This window comes from Callorhinchus milii, unplaced genomic scaffold (assembly GCF_018977255.1).
Source record: "Callorhinchus milii isolate IMCB2004 unplaced genomic scaffold, IMCB_Cmil_1.0 Scaffold14, whole genome shotgun sequence".
NCBI lineage: Eukaryota > Metazoa > Chordata > Chondrichthyes > Chimaeriformes > Callorhinchidae > Callorhinchus > Callorhinchus milii.
In genome coordinates this window covers 16,581,978-16,598,786 of record NW_024704755.1, presented here as the reverse complement: position 1 = coordinate 16,598,786, position 16,809 = coordinate 16,581,978, and the positions used below count along the sequence as shown (strand labels likewise).

Here is a 16,809-nt window from a genome sequence, read left to right as displayed (position 1 = left end):
ATTCTGTGTGTGATACATTAGTGTAATATGTGGTGAGCTTTAAAGGACTGACAAGTTAAGTTAGGAAAGAGATTTTCATTCCAGAGATTTCTAAATGTCTAACACCGGCGAAATACTCCTCCAGAAAGTTACCAATGGCACGCTATGCCGGCCACATGGCTTCAATTTACGCAACTCAGTGGTTTGACCATTTGGAAACGTTTATACAATACAATGATTAATGTTTATAACCATGTTCAAGTCATGTTCACATTCTTCATGTTCACCTCTTAAATGCGCCTAAGACTGAAGGTAGGGCTGGGAAGGAAAGAGGGATTGAGTGAGAGAGGGGAGAGCAAGTGAGAGAGGGAGGAAGGATATGAACGATCATTGGGGCAGCAAGGTAAAAAATTAGAGAGTGGGCGGGCAACAGCAGTCGAGAGGGGGAGCAGGAAAAAGAGAACTAAATTTGTTTTGGTGGTTCAGTGGTAGAATTCTCGCCTACCCCATGGGAGATCTAGGTTCAATTCCCGATGGTCGCAAAGTATTTAGACTTGTGTGGAGTACAAAGACCGGCACAGACGAGCTTGGGCCAAATGGCCTGCTTCTGCACTGTACAGTCTGTGTAAATCTCTGTGTAAAGAGAGAAGGGGAAGAGAGAGAGAGACGGGGAGAGAGAAAATTTTCATTGCTATGTTAAATTATGCAAATATACTGTAGTCACAGAGCTCAAATCGAGGCTGACACCCCAGTGTATTGAGGAGATGTTATCAGCCTATCAGCCTGTCCAGATGGCCGATTAAGATTCCATGGCACTATATGAAAACTGAAGGGAGTTTCTCCCTATGTCCTGGTTAACAATCTCCCAGATCAATTGGCCATTCGCTTCATGGCTCTTAGCAAATTAGCTGGTGCGTTCGTCTACAAATAGTATTATACTTGACAGCCTTCCCTGTGAAGCGTTGAGGTTTGGATGGTTTAGACATGATATTAGATACAAGGAATATTATGTGATTATCTGAGCCCAGATGGCTGGGTGAGATGAAGATGTACATAGCTAGTGAGCTGAATGAGCTCTATGTGACTTGCTGGTACACTAGGATCTGAGTGAGGAGGGGACATGAGCCCCTCTGATGTGCTTCGTTAACAAGATTGGAAACAAATTATAGGAATATCAAAATGCAATAACCTCAAAAAGTACTGGAAACCAGCAAAGAAATGGGAGTTTAATAATAATAATAATCTTTGCATTTGAAAAAGTGCCTTATCACATCTTTGAGGCGTCTCAAAGCGCTTCACAGAATATACTGTAAAGTGAATTGACTGTATATTTTGTGGGCGAAACGCGGCAGCCAATTGTGCACAGCAGCATCCCACTAACAGCCATGAATTCAGTGACCAAATTATTATTTTTTTTTAAGTGATTATTACCCCCGCAAAGTGATCCGCTAATCGACTAGCAACCGGTTTCCTACTAACTGCAGGGTAAACAGAGGTGTGTGAAGTAAGAAAACTTGCCCAATGTTTCGCCGTGACCTGACCAGGAATCGATGTGCAATTACATCACCACCCTTCTTTTAATTTCAGGAAGATCATTTTCAGTTTACTCCTTGTACTTGTAATTCTTAATGTACATTGGAACGAAAACCGAGGCCCTTCCCAAGGACACCACCAAGGAGTGATGGGGTGAAGAACAGCTCTTCCTCACAGTACTCACATACTCTGAGGAACGCAGCAGAAGAGGAACTCCATAGACCGAGTCGCACTGGAAGGATTAGGAGGGTCTGACCGGTCACTGAGGGATTTTCCCACTCAGCTCCTGTTAATGCTGCAAGCCAAAGCTCTAACAGGTAGGGTGACCCTATCTGCCAAGTAGCTGGCAGCTTACCAGATAGTGCTCTCAATGGCAAGCTGGTTAAACTCCAGCAGTTACCCCAACACACCCACTGGTGTTACGTACAAACTGTTCCCTGGCCTTGGCTCTTGCCAACTGCGTCCAATAATCTCCAAAATTAGGTAATCAGGGTGCTTCCAGGGAGAGAGTGTGTTCTGCATTCCAGACAAAGATTTCTATGTGTAGATGGCATACATATGTGGAACTCTCATACATGTGTCAGACACCCGGCTGACCCCCCAAAAAAGGCTTCATCTTTTCACGTCAACTTGGGAAGATTTTTTTTAATGTGAATTTATTTTTTTAACAACAAACTCACCATCTGGTGGCTGTCTTGCTGATCAAGGGTAGTATCTACTTGGTATTTCTAGGGTCATGGGAACATGCTATTTGTGCAGTGGGAGTGGAGGCAACGCGACAAATATCCTTCTGCTCCTAACCTACCATACATACTACAATGTTGCGCCATGGGATCTTTAACGTCCACCTGAACAGGCAGACGGGCCTCAGTTTAACGTCTCATCTGAAGGATTTAAACTACCAAAGTGTTACGAGCAGCCACTGAGGCTTAGCATCTCAAAATCTGGACAACTTTAATAATAATAATCACAACAAACCTGGCATTTGATTTAGCCCCTTATCACATCTTCGAGACGTCTCAAAGCGCTTCACAGAAAATACTGTACAGTGTAATGACTGTATATTTTGTGGGCGAATTAGGGTTGCCAGTTGCACACAGCATTGTCCCACAAACAATCTTGGATTGAGTGACCAAATTGTTATTATTTTTACTTTTTTTGAAGGGAGTATTACCCCCGGAAAGTGATCCACAAAATCGACTAACAACCGGGTTCCTACTTACTGCTAAGTAAACAGAGGCATACGGAGTAAGGAAACTTGCTCAACATTTCAAAATTTGCTCTCGTTTGCAAGGCGAGTGCTCTAACCACTGAGCTACAGGAGTCCACAATGGAGGGGGCAAAAGAGAGTGGGAGACAGCAGCTCTCAACTTTCAACCAGCTCGGAGGCTGAGAGCTGTAGGAAAAGCAGCGCCAAGACCAGGCAGGCTGCAATCTCAAACAATCAGCACCTATTACCAGAAAAATACCTCCTCATTTCCTAGGAAACCATCCAAAGTTAATTAAAGCGTTTTTGCCTATATGAGGAGAAGCAGAGTTGACATTTGAGGGGTAACTCCTCCAAAGCTTCATCAAGTCAAATCCTACATTTAAACTTTCACCAAACCAATCTTGTATCACTGGGAACACTTCTCACGAAAGTGGACCGTGTGCTATTAATGTGAAACCTGGCTCTTAAAATCCCAGTTCACTGGATACACTGAAAAGAAACATCTCTCTCTCGTGCACCATTTTTTTCCTCCCTTTCTCTCTCACATACTCACCATTTCTCTCTCTCTCTCCCCCTCTCTCTTTCACCATCTCACTCTCTCACACCATTTAGGATCATAGAATTTTAGCACAGGAAGCCGTTTGGCCCATCGTGCCTCTGCTGGCTATTTAAAAGAGCTACCAACTTGTCCCATTACCCCACTCTTACCTCATAACCCTACAAATTCATGTACCTATCTAATTCCCTTTTGAAAGCTATTATACAATCTGCTTCCACCAGCCTTTCAGGCAGTGCATTCCAGACTGTAACAACTTGCTGTGCAAAAAAATTCTCGTCTCCCCTCTGGTTCCTTGCCAATTATCTTAAATCTGTGTCCTCTGGTCACCGACCCACCGCCAGTAGAAACAGTTTCTCCCAATCTGCTCTATCAAAACCCCTCATAATTTTGAACACCTCTATGAAATCTTCCCTCAACCTTCTCTGCTCTAAGGAGAATAATCCCAGTCTCTCTAGTCACTCCACATAATTTGTAGTCCCTCATCTCTGGTATCATTCTTGTAAATCCTCTCTGCACCCTCTCCAAGGCCCTGACATCATTCTTAAAGTGTGGTGCCCAGAATTGGACACAATACTCCAGCTGAGGCCTAACCAGCAATTTGTAAAGGCTCAACATAACTTCCTTGCTCTTATACTCTATGCCTCTATTTAGAAAGTCAAGGATCCCATATTTTTTTTAACCGCTTTGTCAACTTGTCCTGTCTCTCACCATTTCTAGCTTACCATTTCTCCCTCTCTTTTTGCCATTTCTCTCACTCTTATCTCACCATTTCTCTCTCTCTCTTGCACCATTTCTCACTGTATCTCAAGACTGATCATTCTTAAATGGATATGTTCTGAAATCTCTTGCGAGATGTCCTCTAAGTGATGGGCTGTGGTTTATTGGTGGGTCGGGAGCATCAGCTGGGAGAAGTAAGGCTTTATGTAACTGACGCGGTTTTCCGGGTAGCTTTCCGCAGGGATCGGCTGTATACAAAGGTTTGTTTGTTGCAGGATTTAGTCAGACAGGACGGCTTGTTAAAGATCACCAGAGTAAGCAACATCCTGCATTGCTTTCCAACACTGTAAAAAGGAATGCTCAGTTGAATGTTCAGTTTAATAATGTTAGGATGTATCAAAAGACCAATAGCAAGCTGAAATAGTGGGGTAATCCTGCCACTGTATAAATTATTGATGAGGCCATACTTAAAGAGTACTATGTACAGTTCTGGACGCTGCAGTACAAAAAAGGATATGGGAGAAATTGAGAGGATGCAGAGAAGGGCAACCAGATTGACTGAGAGAACGGAGGAGCATTTGACTAAATTGGGCATGTTCACGCTGGAAAAGAGACAATTAAGAGGCGATATGATTGGTATCTTTAAGATTCTAAAGGGGCAAGACAATATAGATCATGACAGGCGGTTTCAAATACCAGAGGCCACGGCCTGCGATTGAAAGGGGGGAAATTCAGAATGAATCTACACAAACACTATTACAGTGAGAGAATAGTGAACCTGTGGAACAGGCTCCCGAGGGTTGAAGCAGAAAGGGTTGATTGTTTCAAACACAGATTGGATAGTTTTCTTTCAGGAAATAACATTTTAGGATATAGCACATAGAGAGTTTAGGACATTTGTGCAGGCGACCGCCAGGAAGGTGGAAAGCGAACTAGATGGACTTTGGTCTGTTTATCGTCCAGCATTTCTTATGTTCTTATATTCTTTATGTAATAATCCTAATAATCAGGAATTTATCTCAAAGCATTTGACACGATATACTGTAAAGTGTAGTGACTGTATATGTTGAAGTTGAATGCGCCAGCCAACTTATGTAGGAACAGGAGTTAGCCATTCAGCCCCTCAAGCCTGTTCCAACATTCTAACAATACTATGGCTGATCTGAACCTCAGCTCCAATTACCCGCCTTTTCTCCATGTCCATTGATACTGTGACCTAACAAATTTGCACACAGCAATGTCCCTCAACAGCCATAAAGTGACTGACCAATTTATTTGGGGGATTGTTGTCCTGAACACTATTTAACATTTCATCTGAAGGACAGCTCCCCCAGCACTGTTCTGGAATGTCAGCCTGGATTGTGAGCTCAAAGTCGCAATGTGGAGTTTGAAGCCCCAATCCTCTTGACTCAGAGGCGAGAGAGCTATCAACTGAGCCAAGCTAACACACAATGGCCTCCTCTGTGCTAAAAATCTCTATGTAAATGCAAGAGCAATAAAAATTGCAAATCATATTTAATGCTTGGTTTCAAATTTTCTCCAGCAAATCTCAATGAGGCTGTGATTCAGTCAACCGGCAAAAGCTTTTGAGAAGCAGCCTTTCCATCAATACTCGAATACGTGGAGTCCTGTAGCTCAGTGGTTAGAGCACTCGCCTCACAAGCGTGAAATCTGGATTCGATTCCCAGCAGGGCAAAATGTTAGGCAAGTTTCCTTACTCCACACATCTCTGTTTACCTAGCAGTAAGAAGGAACTTGGTTGTTAGTCGATTGGCGGATCGCTTTTCTGGGGCTATTAATTCCTTAAAACAAAAGAAAAATCGATCCCCTTCAATCCACGGCTGTTTGTGGGACGCTGCTGTGCACAATTGGCTGCTGCGTTTCGCCCACAAAATATACAGCCACTCCTCTTTACAGTATATTTTGTGAAGCGATCTGAGAAGTCTCGAAGACGTGATAAGCCGCTATATCAAATGCAAGAATTATTATGTAAATCTTTTCATTTCCCCACAAATGACCACCTTGGGTCACCCAATGTGCCTGCTCAGTTCAGCTGATTTTCAATGGTGCTGACAATTGGATCCAATGTGCAATATTTTTCAACAGGATCCCAGAATCCCATCAGAATTCCCGCCGATGTCCAGAATGCTGCTTCAGAAGCGGATCTCGTAAGGTGAGGCCAGGCGAGAACGTGTACTTCCGGTTATTGGAAGAAATTTCCATTCTCACCCACCAAACGCAAGGATTATTTTTATTATTCCTCATGTTTCCAGTCTGAGTGACTGTACTTTATTTGGAAGCTAAAACACTTCCAAAGCACTGCAGCAGGACCACTGTGCCAGCTCCACGCATTCAGGTGAGATGTTAAACCGATCTCCTGTCTGTCTGTTCAAGTGAATGTTAACGGTACAACAAATTGCATTTACGTAGCATCTTTCATGTCAGGAGGATGTCCAAAGGTGCTGAGATCCTGTACACTATTTGAAGAAAGAAGGGAGTGTCTCTCTCCCGGTGTTCTGGCCACCAATCCTCCCAGATAAAATTGGTCACTCATGGCTATTTGTGGGATGTTGCTGTTTGCAAATTGGTTTGTACCATTAGATATATTATTTGGGGAGGACAAGTTTGTAGGGCTATGTGGGAGAGAGCGGGGGAGTGGGGTTGATCAGGGGTATGGGGAGAGAGCGGGGGAGTGGGGTTGATCAGGGCTATGGGGAGAAAGCGGGGGAGGGGGGTTGATCAGGGTTATGGGGAGAGAGCGGGGGAGTGGGGTTGATCAGGGCTATGGGGAGAGAGCGGGGGAGTGGGGTTGATCAGGGCTATGGGGAGAGAGGGGGGAGTGGGGTTGATCAGGGCTATGGGGAGAGAGCGGGGGAGTGGGGTTGATCAGGGCTATGGGGAGAGAGCGGGGGAGTGGGGTTGATCAGGACTATGGGGAGAGAGCGGGGGAGTGGAGTTGATCAGGGCTATGGGGAGAGAGTGGGGGAGTGGGGTTGATCAGGGCTATGGGGAGAGAGCGGGGGAGTGGGGTTGATCAGGGCTATGGGGAGAGAGCGGGGGAGTAGGGTTGATTTGGAAGCTCTTTTCAAAGAGCCGACACAGACACGATGGATCGAATGCCCTCCTTCTGTGCTGTATAATTCTATGATTCTATGATTCTCCTATCAATAGAGTTGCTGGAATTTATAGTAAAATCCTGTGAAGCTCTTTGAGATGCCTCAATGATGTGATAAGGCTCTGTATCAAATGCAAGAGTTATTTCATTATTCATGTCCTCCTGACATGAAAGTTATATACAAATATAACTTGTATTTTACTGGTGTAGGTGGACTAAGCAGCAGGAGAGTGGGATTAGAGTTGATAGCTCCAGCAGGGGAGCGAGCACACAGCCCACTAAATGGCCTCCCTTCAAACTGAATTGTAAATGATACAATGACTGAGCAAAGGGAAAGCGTGATATATGCAGCATGTACTAACAGGGAGAGGGTAAAAGATTGACCTGTTATTGAGAAGATAAGTAAGAATGGCATCCTCAGGATGTTTGTGAGCAGATCTGTTGTCAGACACTGGGATACCCAGATCACACAGCGCAGATGTGTGGAATCCAGTAGCTCAGTGGTTAAAGCACTCCCCTCGGAAGTGAGAAGACCTGGGTTTGATTCCCGGGCAGGGCGAAACGTTGGGCAAGTTTCGTTACGCCGCCCGCCTCTGTTTACCTAGCATTAAGTAGGTAACCCAGTTGTTAAATCACTTTTCCAAAAAGCGTCCCCCCAACTTACACATTCACCCCCAGCCACCCAAAATGGACTTGTTGACGGAATTAGTCAATTTAATGGCCAACTATGGCCATCTTTGCGCTTAAACTGCTCTTTGATGTGTATTTGCTAACTGCCCACATTCAGCTATGCAGCGCAGTAGTGACATCCTGTTATTAATGGTCTGAACAAATGCTGTGATACAGGACCTCAGGCACTTGGCTGAACTCACACTCCTATTTGTTGTGTTTCTTCTCGTTCCTGGGTAACAACCAGCAGCATTCACGATGAAAGCAGCTCCCATCCCACGCCCGGGAATGGGTAAAGGCAATGTCAAGTTTGGACAGCGAGGGAAGAAGAGGGAAGAGAGATCTGTCCACACGTGACAAACATCAGCACATGTACAAGATCGAGTTCCAGGGTTGTCTGAAATTGCACAGAATTTAAATGAGCCTTGCAAGGAGAGTTCAGCTGCAATTAGATAAATGCCAAGTTCGAGTGAAACACAAGAGTTTGAGTGACGGTTTACACTGGAGCTCGTCAAAGTACAGAACTGACTTGTGGGGAGAGGAGAGAGTGGTTGAATTTGACCACTGACATGTGGCCAGGATTGTAATATGTCTTAATCCACGAATGTTTGTGGGAGACTGCTGTGTGCAATTGGCTGCTGTGTTTCTCCCGCAAAATATACTGTACTGCCTTTACAGTACGTTTTGTGAAGCACTTTGAGACACCTCGAAGACGTGATAAGCCGCTATATCAAATCAAGGATTATTATGTAAATCTTTTCATTTCCCCATAAATGACCACCTTGGGTCACCCAATGTGCCTGCTCAGTTCAGCTGATTTTCAATGGTGCTGACAATTGGATCCAATGTGCAATATTTTTCAACAGGATCCCAGAATCCCATCAGAATTCCCGCCGATGTCCAGGAATGCTGCTTCAGAAGCGGATCTCGTAAGGTGAGGCCAGGCGAGAACGTGTACTTCCGGTTATTGGAAGAAATTTCCATTCTCACCCACCTCGGGCTCCTTATGAGGGAATCATCCCAAGAAACACCCCCAAATTAACACCGGTGAGGAGAGAGGGAGTGTTAGTCAGTGTTAACACACAATGAAGCTGGAAGAAACAGAGGAGGTGGACTGACCTGATAATGAAGGCTCCTCGGATTTCCAGCAGTCTCTTCTCACTGTTAAATCTCTTGAGCAGGTTTATCATAAACTTGAAGAAGTAGGAGTTCATGGTGGGAGTGGAGGGGGAGCACTCTAGTGTCCGAGGTCCTAGGGCACAGAAACATACACATTCAACTCCAATGGGAAATCATCTGAGGTGAGTATGAGGTGGGAGATGGCAGGAGTTAAGTAGGAACCTGGTTGTTAGGCAATTGGCAGATCACTTTACAGGGGAATAATCCCTTCAAAAAAAAACTAATTAATTAATTAATTTAGTCACTCAATTCACGACTGTTTGTGGGACACTGCTGTGTGCAATTGGCCGCCCACAAGATATAGTCAATTCACTTTACAGTATATATATTTCTGTGAAGTGCTCTGAGATGTCTCGAAGTCGTGATAAAAGTGCAGTATCAGATGCAAGGGTTATTATTATACCTTATTGTTTATAACCCATCTCTTTTCCGTGCTCACCTCAGTAAGCCTGAAGCCGAGCAGTTGCCTGAGGTTCAATGGAACTAATCCGAGCTATAGCCTCAGTACGTTTCCACCCGCTCGTAAACAGTTAATGCAGTTAGCGCCTGTGATCATCTGGGCATGTTGCTATGTAGATCATGTGTTGAGATCAATGCGTCCAGTCCCTTTTTACCCCCTGTACCCCACAGTTCATTAGGGACTGTGTAAAATCCTACCCCTCACTGTATAATGAGCAATCTGGTTTCATTCTGGGCGTCGTAAATAGTGAAGTAATCTTCTCTGCGCTTTCATATTCAATGTGTTTCATTCACACACATGCAGCCAAGAAAGGCTGATGAAGCTGCCCACATGTTGGAATGATTCAGGATCAGGAACAGAGGAGCTGCTCGTTGTAAAACATGAATATACTGGACTGCCTGCCATCGTCAAAGCCATGGCGAAGGCAATACCTGGGACCTTACATCAGGGAAAAAACAATCACATGACAAGCCATTCATCCCAACTTTAAAAACCCATGCATCAGCCTGGCTCACTGTCTGAGTCAGAAGGTCGTGGGTTCAAGCCCAAGTTGGGACTTGGAATCACACAGTCTAAGTCACACTCCAATACAGCGCTGGCGGTGTGTTGCATTGTCAGAGGTGCCATCCTTCGGTTGAGAGCTTACACTGAGGTCCCGGCTGTCTGTTCAGTTGGACGTTAAAGATCCCATGGCACTACTTGAAGAAGAGAAGGGAAGTAGTTCACCATTGTTGATAATCATCCCTGTATCTGACACGGGGCCTGAAATGTCATAATGTCTCAAAGTGCTTCTCAGGTAATTCCTGTAAATTCCTGTAAAGGTTCCTAGTTCCATGTGTATTTGCAGGTGAATTTGGCTATGCAGGGAACACAGAGAATGATCTTCAATGTTAGAGGAAAGCTGAATTAAGACTGAACTTCAGCAGGACTCGTGAAACCTTTCCTTCCAAGGCACAACAAGCTTTGCCAAGCTGCATGGGGGAGTGGGGGGGATAGAGGGGGCAGGAATGTGAGGCTTAAGAGGATGACAGACATAGGGAGGGACGAGAATGAAGATCTTGAGGTCAATCCCAAGTACATTGTCCATGTTCAACATCACTAATCTGTTAAATAACTAAATCACAATAATTATGTCCTGCTCATTAGATCCTCTAAATAATAAATCCCCTGAATAAAATTGGTCAATGACTGTTTGTGGGACACTGGCTGCCGCGTTTCTCCCACAAAGTACACAGTCACACCACTTTATAGTGTGTAATGAAGCGCTTTGAGATGTCTCGACAACATGATAAATCGCTATATCAAATGCAAAGATTACTATCATTATTATTAATCCACTGGGAGGCAGAGAACCAGTGGAGCCTGGCGAGGATGGGAAGAGGGAAGGGGGGAGTGAAGCTTAAGGCAGGTAAGGATCCGAGCAGCCGAATCTCAGCAGAGTGAATGTTGCAGCCAATTTCTCAAAATCTGAATGAAAAAATCTAAAGTATCTTTAGAACAAATGAGGCATCAGGGACTGGAGATTGTTATCTTTCCCTGGCTTTAATAGGCAATAGGGCGTTTAAAATGATCCGTCAATCACCATTTTAAGTTCCCCAAATATGAGCACATTGAGAGAGGCTTTTCAAAATGAACTGTGCCTAACGCAGTTCTCAGAACTATGCACAGCAACGTTTCCAGATGTGAAGCAAAGAGCCAGCCATTCCTGCACTGGGGAGTATGACCCCCAACACAGGAGGATTTAGACTGACAGAAACAAGTGGAAATATGGGCTCCTGGGGTGTGGGGAGGGTAGAGAGAGAGAGAGGAAAGTGGGTTTGACAATCAACTGTTTAAGAACTGAAGTTCCTTAAATTTCCTTCACATTTTGCGAACCAGATGTATAACAGGTGGTGATCAGATGCAATGTGCTGCAGTCGGTAACCGTGCTTGAGAGGAAGCATATTACATGTAAAAGGTGGTGTTATAGCTCGTGGAGTCCTGTAGCTCAGTAACTCACTAACCCGGGTTTGATTCCCGGGCAGGGCGAAATGTTAGGCAGGTTTCCTTACCCCACAAGCCTTTGTTTGGCGCTGATAGCATCAGCATCCAAGGCTGCACTCTCCACCTCTCAAAGCCAGTCAGGAACCTCGGGGTTCTGTTCGACCCTGAGCTGTCCTTTCTCCTCATATCAGCGCCACAACTGGCATCGCCTTCCACCACCACCGGAATGTCGCCAGACTACGGCACTACCTCACCCCTCACGCGGCTGAAACTCTGGTCCACGCCTTTATCACCTCAAAGCTGGACTATGGGAACTCTCTCCTCGCCGGCCTTCCCAGCCCTCCCTCCACACTGCAGGTCATTCATGCCTTCATCACCTCCAGGCTCGACTATGCAAATGCCGCGCTTGTCGGCCTTCCCAACTCCTCACAGGCTGCAGATAATCCAGAACTTTGCAGCCCATGTCCTCTCCCGCACCAAACTCTGTGACCCCCATCTCCCCCATTCTCGCCCGACTCCATTGGCTCCCTATCCTTCAGAGGATCCAGTTCTCGTCCTGGTCCTCGCCTACAAAGCCCTCCATGGCCTCGCCCCATCCTATCTCTGTGACCTCCTAACCCCCTACCAACCCACCCGCTCCCTCCCCTCAGCTGTCTCCAGCCTGCTCACATCACCCACCCCACCATTGGCGGGAGAGCCTTCAGCCACTCTGCCCCCAACTTCTGGAATTCCATCCCCCAGTCACTCTGCCTCGCCCCCTCCTTAGCCTCCTTTAAGTCCCGCCTCAAAACCCTCCTCTTTGACCACGCCATCAGCCACCCCCCTTTCCCCTCCTCTTTCCCCCCTGACCCCAGCTCGGGTCTGAAATGCTGTTCACTGTCCAGCACCTTGGGACGTCCTCCCGACATGAAAGGCGCTATACAAATGTAATCTTGTTGTTAGTGGACCGGCGGATTGCTTTTTGGGGGGTAATAATCCCTTAAAAAAAAATCAATAAAACAAAAATAATGTGGTCACTCAATCATCGACGTTTGTGGAACAATTGTCCGCAATTCGCTGCCGCGTTTCGCCCACAAAATATACAGTCAATTCACTTTACAGTATATTCTGTGAAGCGCTTTGAGACATCCTGAAGACGTGATGAGGCGCTATATCAAATGCAGAGATTGTGTTATCATTATACAGAGACACACAAGACGTCTTCCCACCCCCAAAGGGACAGGGAGAGGTGTCATCACAGCCTGCCTTATCGTGTTCTCCCCCAACAGGTAGTGAGGCCCTGGATAGTGATCTGGAGCAGGAACCCTGGCTGATTTCCCCCTACCTGACCACTGCCCTCACTGAGAAAACCGGAACGTGCATTAGTATTGCACATTACATCTCACATCGCTTTGTAGCAATTACTGTCAAGTGTAGTGAATTTTTTTTAATATTAGTAAAGGTGGGCAGAGCTAACAGTCACAAAGTCACCGACCAATATTTGAATCTGGAGGATTGTTGGCCAGGGCATCGAGAGAAACTCCCTTCTCCTTTCAGTTAATACCATTGGGATCTTTAACCACCTCGTCGGCCACCTTCCCACCCCTTTCTTCATTCCCCCCGATGCCAACTCCCAGCTCGGGTCCCAAACCTCCTGACTGTCCAGCACCTTGGAACATCTTTCCAAAATGAAGGGCGCTATACAATTGTTGTTAACATTCACCTGAACAGGCATGAACAGGGCCTCAGTTTAATATCTCATCTGAAGCATGGCACCTCCAACAATTGAACACTCTCCCCGGCACTGCACTGGAGCATCAGCCAAGACTGCAAGCTGAAAGTCCCAATGTGGGTTTGAACCCATCACCTTCTGACCTAGAGGTGAGAGAGCTACCAACTGAGCTGGACTGATACTCATCTATAGTACCTAGTGAATCGCAACGGTATGAGATAATGTAGGCTGTTTCAACTTGTCCAGAACAGTAGAAGGACATGGCCTGTGAATGAAGGGTGAGGGTAAATTCAAGACTAATCTGCGGAAACACTATTTCAGTGAGCGAGTGGTAAATCTATGGAACAGACTCCCTTGGGAGACGGTGAAAGCAGAAAGTGTTGATTCATTTATATGCAAATGAGATAGACTTATTTTAGGATAATATTTTGGGATACAGTATGTGAGTAGTTCAAGACATGACATGTGCAAGCAACGGCCATGATGGTGAAAGGTGAACTGGATGGACCTTGGTCTTTTTTCATCTAGCATTTCCTATGTTAACTGTACTCCATCACCCTTTGCCATGTTCTGTGATGGAATCACCACAACCCCACACAATCCTCCACTTACAGCCTCACCGACATCTTGCAGAAATAAAACAGATCAACGTAGCAATCAGCCCCAGTAGATTCATCACAACCCGCAGACGTGCAGCTTTTTCCAATTGTGGGTTCACAGAAGGTTCAGCAAAAAGTCCAGAGGCACGGAATACCTCACAGTCTTAGCCTTAAGATCAGTCTTAGCATTTGTCAAAATATTTATGAATTGGTCTTAACAGTTGGACTACAATTGCCTCAGTGCCCTAGGTTCCCAGTGTAAGCTGGATCACAGACATCCTTGCTGCACAGTGATGTACTACAATCTACCAGCACTATTAGCGGTAACTACAAACTGCAGCAATCTCAGTGCCTGGCTCATGTGTTAATAATAATCCTTAATTTGATTTGATACAGCGACTTATCACGTCATTGAAAAGTCTCTAAGCGCTTCACAGAATATACTGTAAAGTGTTTTCCACCGTGTATTTTGTGGGCGAAAGGCAGCAGCCAATTGTGCACAGCAGTGTCCCACAAACAGTCGTGAAGTGAGTGGTCAAATCGTTTATTTTTGAGGGATTGTTGGTCAGGACACCAGAAGAGAGAAACTCCCTTCTCTGTTTGAATAGCTCCGCGGGATCTTTAACATCCACCTGAACAGGCAGACAGGACCTCGGTTTAACATCTCATCCGAAGGATGGCATCTCCAACAATGTAACACCCCTCCCAGCACTGCATTGGAGCGGCAGCTTAGACTATGTGATTCCAAGGTCCGTTGTGGGGCTTGAATCCTTAGACTTCTGACTTGGAGGCGCGAAAGAGCGCTACCATTGAACCAGGCTGACACACTCATTGGGAGAGGAAGATACTGGTCAGAAAGTGGGTGGCAGCTCAGAGGGAGATGCCTCACAAATTGCAGCTGAAATAGTGATGGACTTTGTTGATGTTATGTAATGGAGGTTGCTGCAATAAACCTGGAGCTGTGCTGGTAAAGTTCTACCTTGATCGAGCTCAGGCCTACAACAGGTTAATCTTTTTCCTGCTGTTCTGACTGTAAATTCTGTCCCTAACATCTCGCTCTTTAACCGTGCACTAAATTACACTTTAAATCATTCATGCTGGCAGTTACATTATTGAACACATTTTTTTTCATGACTTGGAATACTCGCAAAGAGCAGCGCCACAGCAAGGGAGGCTTAACCCAGCCCAGGGGGAGCCTGGAAACAAACACACTCACTCTTCAATTGTGCAGGCCGTTTCCTCGCATAAGAACCAGGGTAAGAGCCTCACCTTTCACTGGAAGCAGAGAGATTAGAGCCCCCTCCAGAACCCCCCCACTTTGTAACAGTGTAGCCTGTCCTTAGCGTTCAAGCACTGGAAAGAGAGAGGTAGACCAGCAGTTGTTATAGATATATATATAATATATATATATACATACAGGGAGAAGGCAATCAAAGGCAATAGGGAGGGAGTAAGGCTTCTATAGAGACTCCTGGAGTATAAACACAGTCACGGCCTGGTTGGGTCGAATGGCCTGTTTCCGCACTGTATAGTCTACATAAAACTATGTAAATTTTCCAATGACCAACATGTGACCCAAATTAAATACTAATGGGCCAACTGAGGTCAAACACCGAAAGAAAGCTGCCTGCTACTGTCAACAGGACAGAGTGCTGAATAGCACACTTGCCAAGAGACGGGCCTGGGTTAATGGACTGAACAGACTGAACAGGCGGGCTCTTCTGTGAGAACGTTTGACTGGCTAGAATCCCGGCTCAGGAGAGCAGCACTCAAACACACGCTGAATAACATGTGCAAAGCAAACATCAAGAGCTAATTAAAGCTTTTAACTTTGCCTTTTCTCCATTCCACGCCTCAAAGCTTTTTACTGAAAATCTTGCGTTTGATAGAGAACCTCACCACCTGAAAGTGCCTCAAAGAGTAGAGTTTCTGACAATTGCTGGAATTTTGGAATAAATTCAGGCTTTCCTTGACTATTTCTCTTGTGTCACCTCACTCACCAGCCACTTGCTCTGGTACCTTGCCCAAGAGATCAATGTTGTTGAGTGATTTGTAGCAACAAGCGTGAGCAGGGTATTCCTGTAGCTCAGTGGTTACAGCACTCATCTCGCAAGTGAGAGACCTGAGTTTGATTCCCGGGCAGAACGAAACATTGGGCAAGTTTCCTTACTCCACAAGCCTATGTTTACCCAGCAGTAAGTAGGAACCCGGTTGTTAGTCAAATAACTGATTGCTTTTCCAGGGGGTAACAATCCCTTCAAAAAATAATAATAATTTGATCACTTCAATCCACGACTGTTTGTGGGACGCTGATTTGCGCAATTGGCTGCCGTGTTTCGCCCATAAAATATACAGTCAATTCACTTTACAGGATATTCTGTGAAGCGCTTTGAGACGTCTCGAAGACGTGATAAGGCTATATCAAATCCAAGGATGATTATTATTATTCAACCGTGGAGTTAATTCCAGCTAAGCCCCATCCTGTTCTCACCTGGTATCCTCTCTCCTGCCCACACAGGCAGGAAGGTCTCTAGGCAGCAGTCAGAGAACAAGGAGCTATTTCACAGTTTCATGTTTAATCGTTGCCCATAACTCTTTGTAAAAATAAATCCTGACTTCAAAACCAACATCAATCAAATCCAAACCAAACACGAGTGAATGTGTTAACGTCAGTAACTGGGGTTTAAAGTGGGATTTTTCTTGGATGGTGCAGTTACACAAGAAAGCCTGTGGATACACTCTCGTCTCTGAGACAGGTTGTGGATTCAAGCCTAACATCGGGACCTTGAAACGGACGGTCTAGCTGACATTCCTGTACAGCGCTGGGGGTGTACCGTCCTTCAGATCAGTGCTAAACCAGGGTCCATCTGCCTGTTCAAGTGGACGTTGAAGATCCTGTGACAATATTCGTCCTTCTATTCCAAGGTAATCTTGGAGGCCAAGGACAACCCCAGGCTGCTCTTATCCACCCAACCGGCTACTGCATCCACCCTCTCACACCTCTCCCATCCTCTCATCCAACTCCAACTCCGAGGAGATGCTGGATTTTCTTGAAAACAAAATTGATGTGATCCGTTCCCCCACCTCCTCCCTCC

General features: G+C 45.5%; 1 protein-coding gene across 1 annotated transcript in view; it reads right to left on the bottom strand.

The window, feature by feature from the left end:
- The window catches only part of vac14 (vac14 homolog (S. cerevisiae)), a 142,820-nt gene that overhangs the window by 70,895 nt on the left and 55,116 nt on the right, over positions 1-16,809 (bottom strand). Inside the window, exon 15 of the mRNA XM_042340298.1 lies at positions 8,902-9,034. Coding sequence (XP_042196232.1) covers positions 8,902-9,034 — 133 coding nt within the window. The remainder of the gene's footprint in view (positions 1-8,901; positions 9,035-16,809) is intronic.